General features: G+C 39.6%; 1 protein-coding gene across 1 annotated transcript in view; it reads right to left on the minus strand.

Moving 5' to 3' along the window:
- Positions 1-212: 212 nt before the first annotated feature.
- The window catches only part of LOC124794797 (gamma-tubulin complex component 4), a 164,905-nt gene continuing 146,072 nt past the window's right edge, over positions 213-19,045 (minus strand). The window contains exons 11-12 of the mRNA XM_047258454.1: positions 9,895-10,111; positions 213-1,937 (exon numbers count right to left, since the gene is read on the minus strand). Of these exons, the coding sequence (XP_047114410.1) occupies positions 1,623-1,937; positions 9,895-10,111 (532 nt within the window). The 3' untranslated portion in view covers positions 213-1,622. The remainder of the gene's footprint in view (positions 1,938-9,894; positions 10,112-19,045) is intronic.

Here is a 19,045-nt window from a genome sequence, read left to right on the forward strand (position 1 = left end):
AGATACAGTTTGTTGCAGTCATTGCAAGTGATTCTGTTACAACTGCTGTTACTTAAAAAATCTGTTTTGTCCTTGCTATTGAAAAGGATATGAGCTGGTTAATTTGTTGGATAGCTTTCCTAAATAAGAGATAGTACAGTGTTCAGTTTAATAGTTTCTCAGCCAATGTCAAGACTTCACAAAATTTAGCATTATAACCATTTAACCTGTAATATCGTGTAGTTTAATTATTTATTATGCTTAACATTTTACATTGTGCAAAATGTAATTTCAATGTTAAGAAACAAGTCTGATGCACAAAACTCTATGCAAATGGACTATATCTTGCTTATAACATTTGGTTGTCTAATAACTAGTGTGCCTTCCAGACACTAGTCTGTCGTTCCCTGAAGATGGTACAATAAGTTGAAAACTAGTTTGAAATAAACAAAATTAGTAGAACAAAAATAACATACTTAAATATGGAACTGTAGTACCAAGAAGTAACATAAGAATCCATAAATAAAATTACTGTTTACTTTAGCAATATATTTCCCACAATAGCTCAACTTGCAGATAGCATTGCTGAGTCCTGTAATCGGCTTAAAAATATTAGTTACTTGCAACTCTTAGAGGAGTCTTTACCTGATGAGTACCTACATTTCCATCCCACAGCTACTATCTGACAGTAAGAAGACATCAGTTTTCTTTAGGCTTTCCTTCCACACCTCAGATAATGCTCTACGCACTGTGCTATTGGATATTTTCTGAAGTTTTTGTATTTCTCTATCTTTTGCCCATAGTCCTCAAAGTGATGAAGCAATTAGAGACATCTAAGAGTGAAACTGTCAGACTTGTACTAGGGCCTTAATACTTTACTGTCTGGGAAGGCTTCACTACAATTCAGTTAAATGACTTCGCAGTAAACTACAGCTAGCAACTGTGGGAACTTCCAATGCAACTATCAAATTACCTTAAAATCTGAAAATAAACTGCTATGTTGGCATTACTGTGAAATGAGATAACAACCAGCATATCACCAGAGCTTTTTAAATCAGTTTCAAGTACAACAACCTACTGGAAAATTACACTGATGTTTTTTCACATTTATTTCCGTTCACAATGAAGCTGCAGCATTTCCCACACTTATCAAATGTGATTTAGTTCATAAAAGAATAATTATTTCATGATGAAAATTAATTTCAAAAGACCCTTTTGATGCCTATATTGTTAAAATATGGCTAGCAGGTGTTGTGAGATATGAAGTTGGAAACCAGAAATATTCGAATGATGTCCTGCTATTTTCTCATGCTACACACACACACACACACACACACACACACACACACACACACAAGTTATCAAGGTTCTTGTTAGTATTTACATAAATCAAAAAATAACACAACAACAAAATTTAATCTATAGCTTAGGTAGGAAAGATTTTTGTATTCCAAATAGTAAACATCAACAATCATCTACCTTTTACATTTACAATAATTAAGTTTATGTCTTAGAAAATAAATTCCATACAGTGTGGGCTCCACTACAGACAAGATTGTTTACCATAACATACTGACTCAGGCTACACAATTAACCTTGAATTACAGGAGTATCAACAAAGAAAGTCCTTTCAGTTTTATGTACTAAAAGCTTCCATTTAATGTGGATGGTTTGGCATACTGGCTAAACCAAAAATTAAAGTCGAGCCGTAGTCGTAATTGGGCTAAATGAGCACCACAAGGATGAGACCTCAATGTGGAGAACAGCTGCAACAAGACTGACATCGAGTGATGAAATTCCTGTTGCATCTTTGAGATATTGGTTTCATCAAAGGGGTTGTTCTGCTGCTCAGCACAAAATGACTTACTAAGATCAAGAAGTGTAGAAATAGTCTTGTGAACAGGATTGTCTTCAAAGCCCCTGGTCCGGTAGCTAACACTTTGAGTATTATCATCCACCTGAAACAGGATGACACAGTAGTATAAAAAATTTCAGTTTTAATATTGTCAGTATATGATAGCCAAAATGATCTCGTTTTATAAACACCAGAGGTTGCGCTGATATTTGGTAACTTAGAATTAAAATAAAAGGAACAATTTACTCTGAAGGAACTGTCATAGCATAATATAAACAGTATAAAGGACTGGAGATATGTAACCAAAATGCTGTCGAAAAGTCTCTCAGCTGGTGATGTGGAGGTTGGACATCTTTTGGGCTCATAAAACCAGATAAAATTTCTGTCACTGGTAGTAGCACACAACTGACAATGTCTGTGTTATCTCAGGAATTTTCCCTTGTGTGAGACTACTTGTACAAGATTGTGTGTCAATTTAAAGTTCTAGATTTGCATATTTTACTGTATGCATCACTACTTCTGTGTAATCTTTCACTAATTGCATCAACACCCATTTCTGTTCCAATATATTGTGAAATTTTGAACATCTGCGAGTGCTGCAATAAAATAGTACTGTTATCGTCAATTGTACGCTTGAACTCAATTGTGTTCTTAAAATTTTTGAGGACAGTAGACCTATCCTCATTCAAAACAATCTTTCTTTAATTTCATTCCACAATTACTTGAGAAATAGGTTAGCTTCAGAATGTTCAGATGCTTACAAAGCTATATTTTCATAAGTATTTTAATTTGTAGCAAATCAGCATTTGTCATTCACAGTTCAGCCAAAGTATACATTAGCCCTGAATTTCATTGTATATCAACACAAATAAATGAGCATTTTTGAGAATTTTTGGAAGCTACCAATGCCCTTTGCATAATCTACGAACAATTTGTAACAAATCGGCATTTGTGATTTAGTTACTGTGACAGATTTTCTATCATATTGTGTTACATCTAGCTTTTCCTTAGAGAGGAACAGCTCTATATATTAACTGCATTATCATAAATCAACTCTTTGAGTTTTCTAACAATTATAATTAAAATCAAAACGTTTTAGGAAACTAGTAATTTTTACCATAGCTTTTTGTGTTGTCTTAATAGAAATCTCATTCTGTGTCTCTGCTTCAATTCTTATAGGGAATTAGCAACTTTTTAGCTCAGCACATTACAAGACAACCAGCATATTTAATTTAAAGTTATTTGTTCACTGCCTTGTAACACATAGCACCAGCCAAAACGCAGGCCCACTGTAAATGCTGTTCTCAAGCATGGGATGAGCTGGTTGACATTTATAAGCAGCTGGAAATTGCCCTGACTACTGTGAAACAATTGTCAGCTGCTGTGAATCGATGTCTTGGAAAAGCTCCTGAGAGTCGTATTTCTGTGATACCTGCACCAAAGGTACCTCAAGTACTATACTCTCCTATGGATACTGTCTCCTCTGCAGGATCTATCATTACCTGTCCACTATACTGCAAGTGGTGTGTCACAGGTAGATCTAGGCATCCTGTACAACGAGGACAAAGGATGCTGTACCTATGCCCCTTGCCAACAAATCTGAGCTGCTGTCTTTCACTGAAATTGAGCCACTATTACTCACTTCACTTTTTTGGGGAAACCTATTTTGTCCAGTGTCAGGAGGAGGCAAACACAAAAGGGGTCTATTATTCATCGGCAGTTCAAACATATGGCGAATGATGGTACCACTTAGGAAAATTGCAACAAGGGACAGGAAAGAACACCAGGTGCACTCAGTGTGTATGTCTGGGGGCCTCATTCAACAAGTTGAAGAGGGTATTCTGGCAGCTACTGAGGGAACAGGTGCAACCAACTGCAGATTGTGGTGCACATTGGAACAAATGATGCTTGTTGTCTGGATTCCGAGGTAATTCTTAGACCATTCCACCGACTGGCAGAGAATGTTGGGAAGACCAGCCTTGCACGTGGAACTTCAACAAAGCTCACAATTTGCAGCATTGTCCCCAGAATTGATTGTGACCCTTTTGTTCTGAGGTGAGTGGGAGGACTGAACCAGATACTTTGAAGGTTCTGTGACAAGCTAAGCTGCGACTCCCTGGAATTGGTGCCATGGGGTTGAGAACTGTACGTTCACCCCTAAATATATCAGGTGTGCAGTACACATCAGAGGCTGCTGCTAAGGTATCCGTGTATCTGCTTCAATTCTTATAGGGAATTAGCAACTTTTTAACTCAGCACATTACAAGACAACCAGCATATTTAATTTAAAGTTATTTGTTCACTGCCTTGTAATACATAGCACCAGCCAAAGCGCAGGCCCACTGTGAATGCTGTTCTCAAGCATGGGACGAGCTCGTTGACATTCATAAGCAGCTGGAAATTGGGATAAACATACAGTTTTTTTACATTAGGCGACTCTCCATCCAATACAGATAATGATAGCTGTAGGAAACCCAGAAGTATCGGTGTAAGATTGAAAGAAATTACTCCCACAGGTGAGAGTATGAAAATTCTAATGGTAAACTGCTGAAGCATTCACAACAAACTGCCAGAGTTTGAAGTGCTCCTGGAAAGCAGTGCAGCTCACTTATTACTAGGCACAAAAAGCTGGTTGAAACTTTAAAGTGATAGCGAGATTTTGGGGAAAATTTAAGTGTATAACTAAAGTACACACACATGGGAAATGGAGGTGCTGTATTTGTCACAGCAGATAAGGAACTCAAATCCACTGAGATACAAATTGAAGTTGTATGCGAGGCTGTTTGGGCAAAACTCAGTATCAGGGATGGGCATAAAATGATAACCGGATCCTTCTATTGCCCACCAGATTCACCTCGTGGTGTAACTAAAAACTTGAGAGAAAACCTCAGTTCACTTGTACATAAGTTTCCCAACCATACTGTAATCATCGGCAGAGACTTTAATTATCCAACAATGAAATGGGAAAATTACAGCTTTGTTGGTGATGGGCATGATAAGACATCCTGTGAGAAATTACTAAATGCCTTCTCTGATAACTACCTAGAACAGATACTTAAGAAGTCAACTCATGATGGAAATATATTGGATCTGATAGCAACAAATTGACCCGTCATCTTTGAGCATGTCCACATCGAAACTGGTATCACTGACAATGATGCAGTTGTTGCAACAATGTTTACCAAAGTAGAAAGAACAACTAAAACAAGCAGAAAGATACATTTGTTCAGTAAACAAGATAAAAAATTAGTAGTGTCATATCTCAATGATGAACCTGAAACTTTTAGCACAGGTCAGGAGCATGTAGAGGAACTCTGGCTCAAGTTTAAAAGATTAGCTGACCCAGTGGAACCGATCATAATGGGAGGGAACCTCCATGGTATACAGTCACTGTACAGAAAGTTCTAAAGGAACAGATTACTGTATAATAGATGTAAAACAAAGTGTAGAGCTATAGATAGAAAGATGCTGACTGAAACCCGTTTGGCTGTCAAGAGAGTGATGCATGATGCCTTCAATCACTACTGTAGCAGAATAATGTCAGATGATATATCATAAAATCCAAAGACATTCTGGTTGTATGTAAAGGCTTTTACTGGCAGCAAAGTTAGGGTAAAGTCTCTAGTGAATGAGACAATAATTGAAATTGAGGGTAGCAAAGTAAAGCTGAAATGCTTAACTCCATTTTCAAATCTTCCTTTACAAAGGAAAATGCAGGAGAACTGCCCCAATTTAATCCTCATACCTCTGAAAAGATAAATGAAGTATTAGTGTCAGTGGCGTTGAGAAACAGCTGTCAGATTCCATACTGAATCTGTGGCTGTTAGTCCCTCTTCTAACTATAATCTATCATAGATCCCTTGAACAAACAAGCATGCTCGTTCTTGGAAAAAGGCACAGGTCACATGCATCTACAATAAGCATAGCAGAGGTGATCCAAAAAACACTGATTTGTTGTAGAATCTTAGAACATATTATGAGCTCAAACATAATTAGGTATCGTGAACATAATGACCTCCTCAATGGCAACCAGCATGGATTTTGAAAACATCAATCATGCGAAACCCAACTCACACTTTTCTCACATAACATACTGAAAGTTTTGGATCAAGGCAACCAGGTAGAGGCACTGTTTCTTGATTTGACTCGGTACCATACCTACACTTACTGTCAAAAGTATGATCATATGGGGTATAAAGTGAAATTTGTGGCTGGGCTGAGGACTTTTTGGTAGACAGGACACAGCATGTTATCTTGGATGGAGAGTCACTGTCAGATGTAGAAGTAACTTTGGGTGTGCTCCAGGAAAGTGTGTTGGGATCCCTGCTGCTCAAGTGGTATATTAATTACCTTGCAGACAACATTAATAGTAAAATCAGGCTTTTTGTAGATGATGTATTTATTTATAATGAAGTACTATCTGAGACAAGCTGCAAAAATATTCATTCAGATCTTGATAAGATTTCAGCATGATGCAGGGATTGGCAACTTGCTCTAAATGTTCACAAGTGTAAAGTTTTGTACTTCACAAAACAAAACAAAAACATGGTATCCTATGGCTACAATATCAATGATCAAACAATGTAAAATCCAGGATGGAATGTAACGATATTATGAAAAGGAAAGTTGCCACTCACCATATAGTGGAGATGCTGAGTTGCAGATAAGGCACACAAAAAAAGACTGATACAAATAAAGCTTTCAGCCATTAAGATCTTCGTCAACATTAGATGTAGGCACGCGCACAAACTGAAACCACACTGCATGCCTGAGGCATGGCCACAAGCTTTATTTGTGACAGTCTTTTTGTTATGCCTATCTGCGACTCAGCATTTCCGCTATATGGCAAGTGGCAACTTTCCTTTTCATAATATTGTTATAATATCAATGAGTCACTGCTTGAATTGGCCAACGCATACAGATAGGTGGGTGTAACACTTCGTAGGGATATGAAATGAAATGACCACACGTATTCAGTTGTGGGAAAAGCAGGTGGCAGACTTTTGTTTATTGGTACTGGGGAAACGCAATCAATCTACAAAGGATACTGCTTACAAGTCACTCGTGCGACCAGTTCTAGAATATTCCTCAAGTGTATGGGACCCATTCCAGATAGGACTGACAGAGGGTATTGAATGTAAACGGAGAAGGACAACACGAATGGTCACAGGTTTGTTTAATCCATGCGGGAGTGTCACAGAGATACTGAAGGAGCTGAACTGAAAGACTCTTGAAGATAGACGTAAACTATCCTGAGAAAGTCTATTAACAAAGTTTCAAGAACCAGATTATTCTAAGGGATCATGAGGATAAGATTAGAATAATTACTGTGTGCACAGAGTCATTTGAACAATCATTCCTCCCACACTCTATATGTGAATAGAACAGGGCAAAACCCTAATAACTGGTACAATGTACCCTCCGCCATGCCTCTCATGATGGTTTGGAGAGTACATATGTAGACACAGAAGAATTTGTCCATCACCATGGAATCTTTACCACTTCCGTTTCTTTGAAATTATGCAAATGTGCAGTTTACAACGAGGCTATATCACATGCAATATGACACATTGCAATAAAAGTCATACGACATGATGCTTACCAGCATGAAATCATGTTCCCATTGGGATGATAGGAAATGTGATATGATAATGCGATGTAACTCACCGTATGACAAGCAATAAGACAGCACGATCACATTTCTGTTTTAGTTTTTCAGTTTCAATCATGAGCTCTTTCGAAGAGGATGTTATTGTGTCTTATTATTATTATTTGAAGCTTAAAAAAACTGAAAAAGGAAAGGAAGTATTGGGTGCACCCATACACTGCTATGAATATCAAACATAGTTCAGCTAAGGTTTCTTTGAGCTCTCCCAACTTGAACATAAATTCCATAAATTGCACAGAATGAATTGAGACATTTTCCACTTTTTGGATAAACTAGTATCAGTCACTCTGGACACACACTAATTTTTGACTTGCTACTTCTCCTGCTGAGAAGCTACTCACTGCAGTAAGGTGGGGGCGATGTTAAAAATGCCACTATGAAAAGTTTTCACAATCAATGGTTGCTTCATCAGGAAAGAGGGAAGGAGAGGGAAAGACGAAAGGATGTGGGTTTTAAGTCATTCCAATCCCAGGAGCGGAAAGACTTACCTTAGGGGGAAAAAAAGGACAGGTATACACTCGCGCACACACACACATATCCATTCGCACATACACAGACACAAGCAGACATTTCTCACATCCTTTCGTCTTTCCCTCTCCTTCCCTCTTTCCTGATGAAGCAACCGTTGATTGCTAAAGCTTGAATTTTGTGAGTATGTTTTGTGTTTGTTTGTGTGTCTATCGACCTGCCAGCGCTTTTGTTTCGTAAGTCACATCATCTTTGTTTTTAGATATATTTTTCCCACGTGGAATGTTTCCCTCTATTATATCCACTATGAAAAGTTTGTTTTTACAACAAGTATGGTACTTTATTCAATGTGGTACATGTCTCAAAAATGGATACAAATTGATAATACTATATTAGTATTTCTATAACTTTTCAGTTTTGCAAAGCAGCCTGTGATTCAACTTTAGGAGTAGTCAGAAGACACATTGCTGGATATGAAAAAGTCAAATCAGTTACATTGATTTCACAAAGGCAGGTCTCCAGGTTGTCAAGAAAAATCCAGCATGTATGTTTTAAGCGAAATACAATGAAATTACTTCACTTTAATCTAAAAAAAGATTAAAAGGTGCAAACATGTACTGGGATAATAAAATTCTTACTCTTTCTAGAAAAAGAAGAGTGCCCTTCTTCAGGTGCTTGACAGACTTCAAGCATATGTGCTAGACATTGTAATCCTTTAAGGAGGTAAAATGGCCACAAAATTTTGAAAGATCCTTCACCTTTTCTCTTACTATGGAAAAAAAAAAAATTGCAAAACATTCTGTATGCTTTTATTAACTGAAATTCTTACATAGATAAGGGATACTGCCTTAAGGAAAGTCTTGTAATTTGTTTTTTATTGTTACCTATTTCAGCCTTAGGTTACACAAATGGTATCATTACTGGTTTCAACTTATAACCTAATAATCATCAGTTGCTTTCAATGCATCACACAGTAACTTGATAACTGAACAGGCCTAATCTATTGAATGAACAGGTACAGAGTGTGTGCACACATGTGTTCACGTGTACACAAGCTGTTTAGGCTCTACCACTGGCCACAATGGGGATACAGTAAACTGCATGCACCACATCATCCTAATATGCTCAAAGATTACATGCTAATGACAATACACACAGGTCTTTCCTAAGACTTACAGCAACAGGTTATAAGGTTAAGTGGGTCAAGTCACACTTATATAATACTGAAACAAATGGTTCTTCTACAAATGGTGAATACAGCTACCACTACAGTATAACATTCCATTGTATTACCGCACTTTACTAATAATAACCTAACCTTAATACTTTCACATTTGTTACCTTCTATGAAAGCTTTTTCATTTTAAGAACATTCATTGATTAATATGATTTTTTAATATGATAGATCATTGGGCAAGTACGTACTTCTCCAAGTATTTTAATTGCTACTGGACAAGCATTGGTTTATGAAACTGGCCAACATATAGCACAATTTATTTGGTACTACAGGTCTATTATCTAACTGATGAAGTGTATTTGCTAAAATAGGATGAGTTTATTATTACTGGACAGTCAATATTGACCTATATCCCTATTTTACACTTGACTGCTTAATAACTGAACTGTTTTCTGAAACCAGTAAAGAAATAAATAAGTCTGCATGAATGTGGCTGTGGTGTAACATTTTAACCTAGTGTTTTGAATATAACAGAGGCAGTCAAGAAACAATGGAAAAATGATGAAGCAACAAAACAACAATAAAAAATAAATATTACCATCATTGATATTATTTTGATATAGCTTTGCAAAATCAAATATAAAAAGGAGAGGGAAGGTGCAATTCCTAAAAATGCTGTAATCATTATGAGTTTTATTGTCTATCGCAAGTGATTTAATATTAAAATTAATAATCATTATTACTTACTGGGCTCATCAAAAGAAATGTCTGACTCAAAATATTTGCCTGAAAAATTGTATGTGCTTTCTGAATCTGTTCAAAATCCTTAGTTGAGCTTATAGCTGTCTGAAGGATTGTATACTGACTTTCAAGTACATCCACTTGGAGATAATATTGCAGGTTATCTACTACAAACATCAGATTGTTGCGTAGCTGCCACAGAGCTGTCTTGGATTTATAATTCCTGTAATAAAAAAGAAATTATGTATTTGTACACCAATCAAAAAGCCCACTGAATCAATGTGCAAGTAAAAAAAGTGTATTACATGTTCTCGAAATCAACAGATATGCCACTTTTAAATTAAAGTAAGAGACTCATGGAAAAACAGTCAGTTATACTGCAAACCAAAAAACTGTAAATCTACAGGTACAAGTAGCATCAGTGAAAGCAGATAAGGCCAAATTGTACTTCATTAATGGAAACATCACTACAAAAACCCTTTCCTTTATGTACAGTCAGCTACAGAACATCTGGTTTCTAAAGCAAGCATTTGTGTTAGCCTTTTGTGTGGGTTTATCACAAAATAACAACTCAAGTGGATATAACTATGTCACCATTTAAGGAAACACAAAAAGAAAATCAAGAAATAAAGTTCTTGTCCCATACCTCTGAAACGGCCAGGAGACACACAAAACCTGACGTACACTACACCATGAGACAGAAAACATGCAAGAACTCCTCTGTCACCAAATAAAACGTAGGATTATAATACGGAACAGTAATATGAGTAGTTCAAAAGCAACAGACACTTGTAGCTCCTCTTGAAAACCAAAGTAAAAAAAGCTGGCTAGAAGTAATGTACATCTGTGGTGTTGTATCACACTTATTGAAATATTCTGGTCTATTACAATGTGACCGGATGAATTTCTTGTTGAAACGCAATACTTCATCCCCTTCTGCAGATGACATCCTCAAGGGGGTTGTTGCTTTTTCAGAGGTTCAAAGCACACTCTCACCTGCTACCAACTGAAGTAAAATTCCATTTCCACATACTCTTATACAGAGGTGTGACATGTTTTGAATATTTGTACAGAACTGACCACTGTCACTTGCTGGCAGCTGCAGGTGGAAGGTGAAAGGTAACCACTGTTTGTGACCACTAATTCAATACTCAATGTTTCTTGATGTTTGACATTGAGATGCGTATCTCTTCACTGTAGTTTATCTCTGCCTGAAAGCAAGCTTGGACTGTTCGCAATGTCAGGATTGACTCATCAAGTTAATAAAATCAAAATGATATGGTCAAAATGGAAATGTACTTAATGACTTGCTTATTTACACCTAACAGTTGACACTGAACTTAAACAAAACTGTCTCAAAACTAATTCTGATCAGCCACTGCTACTGTTGCTTACACAGCTTTTAACAATCAAACTGTGAATACATTTATTATCTTAAACAGCATTTCAAAGTTTACAATTACAATATGATCAGTTTTTTAAAACAGGTTACAAAATTTGGACTTAAATTGTGCTGTAATCTTTCCAGAGTAATAAACATGCCAAAATGTTACTGATATCACCACAAAATTATGTGAAATAGCTTTCTACAATAATGTTTCATTTAGAAATCTCAACTTTTTAAATAAAGGTTTACTTTTGATAGTAACATGAATACTCCACTTTTACATTTAGCTGAAAAAGAATTACAGTCAGGTTACTGCATACGAATTTCGTAAGTGTAGTTTGTAACATGTGTTTACATTTCTTGCACATATTTTCATATAGTAGTTACATTTCATCACATTTTTATTATATTTCGCCATAATAACATTTCAGATATTACTAATGTACTGTACAGTGGGAGCCGTTACTGAATGGATGTAATATTATAAAAATTTAATTTTTTACATTTCAATTGATGATCGCCGGTGCCTTCTGCCTGGCGGCTAGTTTCAGCTTGTAAGTCACGTTGCATTATACTGACATAACCACTTCGTAGTTCACATGTTGAACCATCAGCAGCTAAACTCGTGTTGCTGACGAGGTAACGTGACCGAGTCGCGCATCCACAATTTGGCTGTTCAATAGGGAGGTTTGGAGGTGGTCACGTGGGGGTGGAGCCGCGGTCACCCGCCAGGAGTGGACACGCCATCCGTTCTCTTCTGCTGGCAGCTTGCGACCCACTTAGACGCCCTCCTCTCCTGCTCTAGGCTTGCCCTCAACCACTTTTTACTGAAATAAACCATCATGTCTATCATAAAATGTTTAACTTCATCACCTCAACAGGTCCCTACTGCTTTCCCTTCCTTGCCAATCCTGTCAGAAGTGGAATCGCTCACCTTTAGGCCCATCTTATCGACCTAGTTGAAATTCAACATGCTGTACCCAATGAAGCTGCATGTAGTACTTCGCACTTGACACGCCAGATGCAATGTGCAATAACAAGAGCATGCATTCGTGGTTCGGCACACAGCCTTCCGCCATTTCGGCGTTCTCTCCTAACAGCTGCCGCAGTGAATGACAGGCTGCTTGCATGGCTAGGCACCTCGCCGCACCACACAGCCAGCCGCCGCCGCTGCCGTTCCCAGGCAGTCCGGTGGTATACCACACTGCAGGTAGCCATCTTCCACACCGCTCTGATGCAGCATGGTGGAATGTTCTGGCTGCATGCCGCCATCCAGAAAATGAGGATGTTCCAGCCCCATGCCACCATCCAGAAAATGGGCATGTTCCGGCTGACTAGCTGAAGCATGTCGCACAGCCATTGACACTGCCGACATCATCTTCGCTGTTGTTTCGTGCCGCCGTTGTCTAACGGGATGCAGCCATCAATGACCCACCACCACCGCAACAACAGCTTCTGTAAGTTCATCAATCAATTTTTCTTTGCCACCACCTCCTTGCTACCAGCTACGCCGTCATCTTGTCAAGTGTAGGCCCTTTTTCTGTGCTCTAATTCTGAAGTTTTCAGCGAGCACTAGCTTTCTAATATTGTAGCCATGCCTCAAACCCTTAGTACCACCTCTGGCGAAGGGAACTCCCCACCTATGGAAAAACCAGACCCAGTAGCTGCCCTTCAAGTAAAAGTCGATAAGTGAATGTTGAGAAAGGTAGAATTGATGGAAGAATGCCAAAAATTGGCTCAAACCCAGTCTGCCAATGTAAGTGTGTCAGAAACGCACCCTGCTTTGCTGCAAATGACGGCTGCAAGCACCTTAAGTAGCACGGTACCCCAGCCATCCATTGTAACTTTGGCTAACAGTTTCCCTCAAGTCAATTTCATTCCAACATTTTCTTGGAAACCTAATGAACAAATAAATTCCTTTCTACAAACTATCTGAGATGTAGGCTGCACTTATGCTTGGCCCCAAACTATTTCTTATTAAATGTCCTCCACCTTAAATTGTCAGGTGACACCCGTACATATATCAGATCAGTTCACACTCTTAGAGACACCACCTCTTTCGCCACGTTCGAGGCTGGGTTGAAAGAGAGGTATTCAGACAGGCGTGACACCAGCTATTACAGGGACAAGTTGTCCACCTTCCGCCAGAAGCAAGGAGAGGATGTAGAGACATTTGCTGGCCGAATCCGCGCTGTGGCTTGCTGCACTTACGCGCTGGGTTTGGATTCTGCCCGTAACGAGATGTTAATTGAGCAGGTGTAAGCCTGCTCGATTGACGTATTTATACGTGGACTCAACCCGTATGTTTGAGGAGAGGTAAAAATAGCATCACTCACCTCGTTGCATGATGTCACACGACTCACGATGATGCAAGAGGAAGTAGGGCATTTTATTGCCAGTTCAGTGCATATGAAGGAACAACCATGTCCAATTTTTAAATATGAGGAGGAATGCTAATGCTGCCGAAAGGCAGGCCATGTTGCTGAAGGTGGGCCACGTTGTTGCACAGTGCCACACGCCTTACTGTTCTCAGTGTAGAACCATAGGGCATATGAGTAGAAACTGCCCGCAGAACCTGGGAAACGGGGCAGCTAGCGCAATCAGCAGAAGGAACAAGTCACCAACAATTCCAAGACCCCAAAATCAGGCAGGAAATTTTCGGGGGGCAAGTCATGGTGCCCGACCTCGCCCCCTGTAAAATTCACGTACCAAGTCTGCCACGGGGTCGTAAATGAGGTGGCGAATATCCTCCTCAACAGCAAAGTTCTAGGAAGAAATGTAAGTGTGCTTATCGACACTGGAGAGCGAACCAGCATACTGTTCATAGGACATGGGGATAGACGAGTGTTAAAACCACCTCGTTACCACATTAATGGTCTGAGCAAAAAAATAATCATGCCCGCTGGGTACTGCCAAGTTAAATTGAAAATTGGAGCCAGCCACTACACTTTTGACATGGATGTAATCCAAAAATGAAGCCAGGGTGTAGGTAACCACTCCTGATACTTACCCTCTCCCAATTATCGATGAAACAGATAGTGTTGAGGATCAGTGGACAAAGTTCAAAACCATCGTACAATATTCGTTAGATGAGTATGTGCCAAGCAAGATCGTAAGAGATGGAAAAGAGCCACTGTGGTACAACAACCGAGTTATAAAACTGCTGCGGAAGCAAAGGGAACTTCACAGCAAACATAAACATAGCCAAAGCCTTGCAGACAAACAAAAATTACGCGAAGCGAAAGGTACTGTGAGGAGGGCTATGCGAGAGGCGTTCAATGAATTTGAAAGTAATGTTCTATGTACTGACTTGGCAGAAAATCCTAAGAAATTTTGGTCTTATGTCAAAGCGGTAGGTGAATCAAAACAAAATGTCCAGACACTCTGTGACCAAAACGGTACTGAAACAGAGGATGACAGACTAAAGGCCGAAATACTAAATGTCTTTTTCCAAAGCTGTTTCACAGAGGAAGACTGCACTTTAGTTCCCTCTCTAGATTGTCGCACAGATGACAAAATGGTAGATATCGAAGTAGACGGCAGAGGGATAGAGAAACAATTAAAATCGCTCAAAAGAGGAAAGGCCACTGGACCTGATGGGATACCAGTTCAATTTTACACAGAGTATGCGAAGGAACTTGCCCCCCCTTCTTGCAGCGGTGTACCATAGGTCTCTAGAAGAGCGTAGCGTTCCAAAGGATTGGAAAAGGGCACAAGTCATACCCGTTTTCAAGAAGGGACGTCGAACAGATGTGCAGAACTATAGACCTATATCTCTAACGTCAATCAATTGTAGAATTTTAGAACACCTATTATGTTCGAGTATAATGACTTTTCTGGAGACTAGAAATCTACTCTGTAGGAACCAGCATGGGTTTCGAAAAAGACAATCGTGTGAAACCTGGCTCACGCTTTCATCCATGAGACTCAGAGGGCCATAGACATGGGTTCCCAGGTAGATGTGGTGTTTCTTGACTTCCGCAAGGCGTTTGATACAGTTCCCCACAGTCGTTTAATAAACAAAGTAAGAGCATATGGACTATCAGACCAATTGTGTGATTCGATTGAAGAGTTCCTAGATAACAGAACGCAGCATGTCATTCTCAATGGAGAGAAGTCTTCCGAAGTAAGAGTGATTTCAGGTGTGCCGCAGGGGAGTGTCGTAGGACCAGTGCTATTCAAAATATACATAAATGACCTTGTGGATGACATCGGAAGTTGACTGAGGCTTTTTGCGGATGATGCTGTGGTATATCGAGAAGTTGTAACAATGGAAAATTGTACTGAAATGCAGGAGGATCTGCAGCGAATTGATGCATGGTGCAGGGAATGGCAATTGAATCTCAGTGTGGCCAGGTGTAATGTGCTGCGAATACATAGAAAGAAAGATCCCTTATCATTTAGCTACAATATAGCTGCTCAGCAACTGGAAGCAGTTAATTCCATAAATTATCTGGGAGTACGCATTAGGAGTGATTTAAAATGGAATGATCATATAAAGTTGATCGTCGGTAAAGCAGATGCCAGACTGAGATTCATTGGAAGAGTCCTAAAGAAATGCAATCTGAAAACAAAGGAAGTAGGTTACAGTACACTTGTTCGCCCACTGCTTGAATACTGTTCAGCAGTGTGGGATCTGTACCAGATAGGGTTGATAGAAGAGATAGAGAAGATCCAACGGAGAGCAGCGCGCTTCGTTACAGGATCATTTAGTAATCGCGAAAGCGTTACGGAGATGATAGATAAACTCCAGTGGAAGACTCTGCAGGAGAGACGCTCAGTAACTCAATATGGGCTTTTGTTGAAGTTTCAAGAACATACCTTCACCGAGGAGTCAAGCAGTATATTGCTCCCTCCTACGTATATCTCGCGAAGAGACTATGAGGATAAAATCAGAGAGATTAGGGCCTACACAGAGGCATACCGACAATCTTTCTTTCCACGAACAATACGAGACTGGAATAGAAGGGAGAACCGATAGAGGTACTCAAGGTACCCTCCGCCATACACCGTTAGGTGGCTTGCGGAGTATGGATGTAGATGTAGAAACACTGGACAGGCTAGGAAATTGCAAATACTTCATTACCCTTGATATGAGCAGTGGGTACCACCAAATACCTATTGCACCACTGGACAGGCCAAACAGCGTTTGTAGTTCCCTCCGGTTTTTGAGAATGCCATTTGGGCTGCACAATGCACCAGCCACCTTCCAGTGCTTCGCTGACTTACTTTTAAGAGGACTGAAACCTACAATGTGCCTAGTTTATCTAGATGATGACATTGTCTTTTCCAGAACCATAGATGAACATGTTACCAGGTTAAGAAATGTTTTGTCTAGACTAAGACGTGCCAATTTAAGCTTGAAAACAGAAAAATGTTCCTTTGCTGAGAGTCAAGTACAGTATCTAGGGCATATTATTAGTGCTGATGGAATAAAGCCAGATCCTTGCCTAATTGAAGCAGTTAGAACATGCCCTTTCCCTAAAAATGTAAAAGAATAGCAAAGCTTTATGGAACTCAGCAATTATTATAGACGTTTTGTAAAGGACTATGCTGCAGTAGCCAAACCCCTTACCCACCTGTTGAAAAAAGATGTAACCTATTAATGGACTCCCGAGTGTGAAGCTGCTGTGCAGCATATCACAGATGTTCTGACTAGTACCCCCTTATTGATCTATCACGATTTCGAAAAACCATTTATTCTCCCCTGTGACACATCCAATTTTGCAGCGGGGGCTACTTTGAGTCAAATTATCGATGGTGAGGAAAGACCAATTGGTTATGCATCCCGTCAGCTGAAACAGGTGGAAATTAATTGCAGTACTACGGAGAAAGAATCTCTGGCATTAATGTTTGGAGTCGATTATTTTAAATGCTATCTTTATGGGAGAAAGTTTACAGTAGTAACAGATCATGCAGCACTTCAGTGGCTATTAAGTTTAGAAGTCCCTAGCAGCCATCTCACCTGCTTGGCCCTGCTGTTGAGTGAGTATATTTACCAAGTGCAACACAAAGCTGGAAAATTGCAGCAGAATGCTGATGTCCTTAGTAGAAAAGTGAGAGTAGCTCAAACAGACGATATGTTAATTGACGAATTGAAAGACTCACAAGAGAAAGAGACAAAATGTTGCCAGTATTGCTCCCATCTGGATTTTGTTACAGAAGATGGAATTCTATACCGCGAGAGTTGGGGGGTTGTTTGGGGGAAGAGACCAAACAGCGAGGTCATCGGTCTCATCGAATTAGGGAAGGACGGGGAAGGTAGTCGGCCGTGCCCTTTCAAAGGAACCATCCCAGCATTTGCCTGGAGCGACTTAGGGAAATCACGGAAAACCTAAATCTGGATGGCCGGATGTACCGCAAGAGCACCTAGGTAAACGTATAGTAATACCTAAAGACCTACAATCCAGAATTATTGCCCAGTGTCACAACAGCATTCAAGCTTGCCATAGTGGACTAAGAGCCACAAATGCCCACATTGCGACGAGGTATTGGTATGACAAAAGATGGCAAAAAAACTGCCTACCATGTGCCCCATGTGCCTGCATACCATGTGCCCCCACGAATCAAAATTCGCTTACAGTTTCTTCCTTAGGCATCAAAAACCTTTCCGTTTGTGGCTTTGGACAGAGTCGGGCCACTTGCTGTAAGTACATAAGGAAGTAAATGTATTCTGTCCATTATTGATCACTTTTCCCGATACCTTATTTTGGTACCCATTGCTGACATGTCAGCTGAAACAGTAGCACGACCTTTTGTGGATCATCTTGTCTTCCCTTTCGGAAGCCCTGAAGCCATTGTAACAGATCAAGGACACAATTTTATCTCCACCTTATTTGTCAAAGTTTGCAAATTGCTGAGAATTAGAAAATTGAGAACCACCCCTTTTCACCCCCAGGAAAATGGGCACATTGAGCTTGTCCATCGCACTGTGAAACAAATGCTTTCCTATTACATCAGCTCAGCCCACAGAGACTGGCAAAGATACATTCCATATGTGGCAAGAGCGTACAATAGCCGTTTCCACAAAGCCACTGAACATACCCCTTATGAGAGAGTGTTTGGCCGCCCTATGCAATCTCCCTTTGAGATCAATAAATTACCTCCGGGAATCAATCACACAGCCGTTAAGGGGCTAGCCTGCCGCCTTAACGCCATTTGGAAGAAAGTGCAAGGGAACAACCGCAAAGCAACCAGGAAATGGCATAAATTATAAAAATACATGCTTGGTATAACATATAGGGTATAGCAAGGTCTTTGCAGCGCAGCAAAATGACTGTGAAATGCTTAAACAAACACAGGATCATAAGGGGAGAAAAAAATACAAGTTATTGGGCATCAGTTATAAATCAGCTAGCAACTGGCAATGCACAGTGGGTTGGACATTGCTCAACACCTCTAATCATACAAAATGCATGTAATACTGAGCCTTCTGGTATATATCTGGGTGCAGAAGAAGAGATTAGGCACTGTTTACTGGTGGGGTGTAATTGTTTTAGTGTTCTGGTGGTGTATCATGTTGTTGTGACGGGACAGATTTACCTGTAATTTTTTTTTCTTCTAGGCTGTGGCCAAGGCTCGAAGCCTGGTTCTCTTTGGTCATGTGCTCTCTCCTAATACCTGTAAAGCTGTCGGGACTATAAAGGGGACAATTCGATAGTTGATTTTCATAAGTCTTATGTTTGAGGTGCGGGGTATAGTGAATAGGTATGTAATATTTAATTTGCGGTATTAATTTTTAAATATGTCTGTTTGGGGGTTCACTTATTG

This window comes from Schistocerca piceifrons, chromosome 4, assembly GCF_021461385.2.
Source record: "Schistocerca piceifrons isolate TAMUIC-IGC-003096 chromosome 4, iqSchPice1.1, whole genome shotgun sequence".
NCBI classification, from domain to species: domain Eukaryota; kingdom Metazoa; phylum Arthropoda; class Insecta; order Orthoptera; family Acrididae; genus Schistocerca; species Schistocerca piceifrons.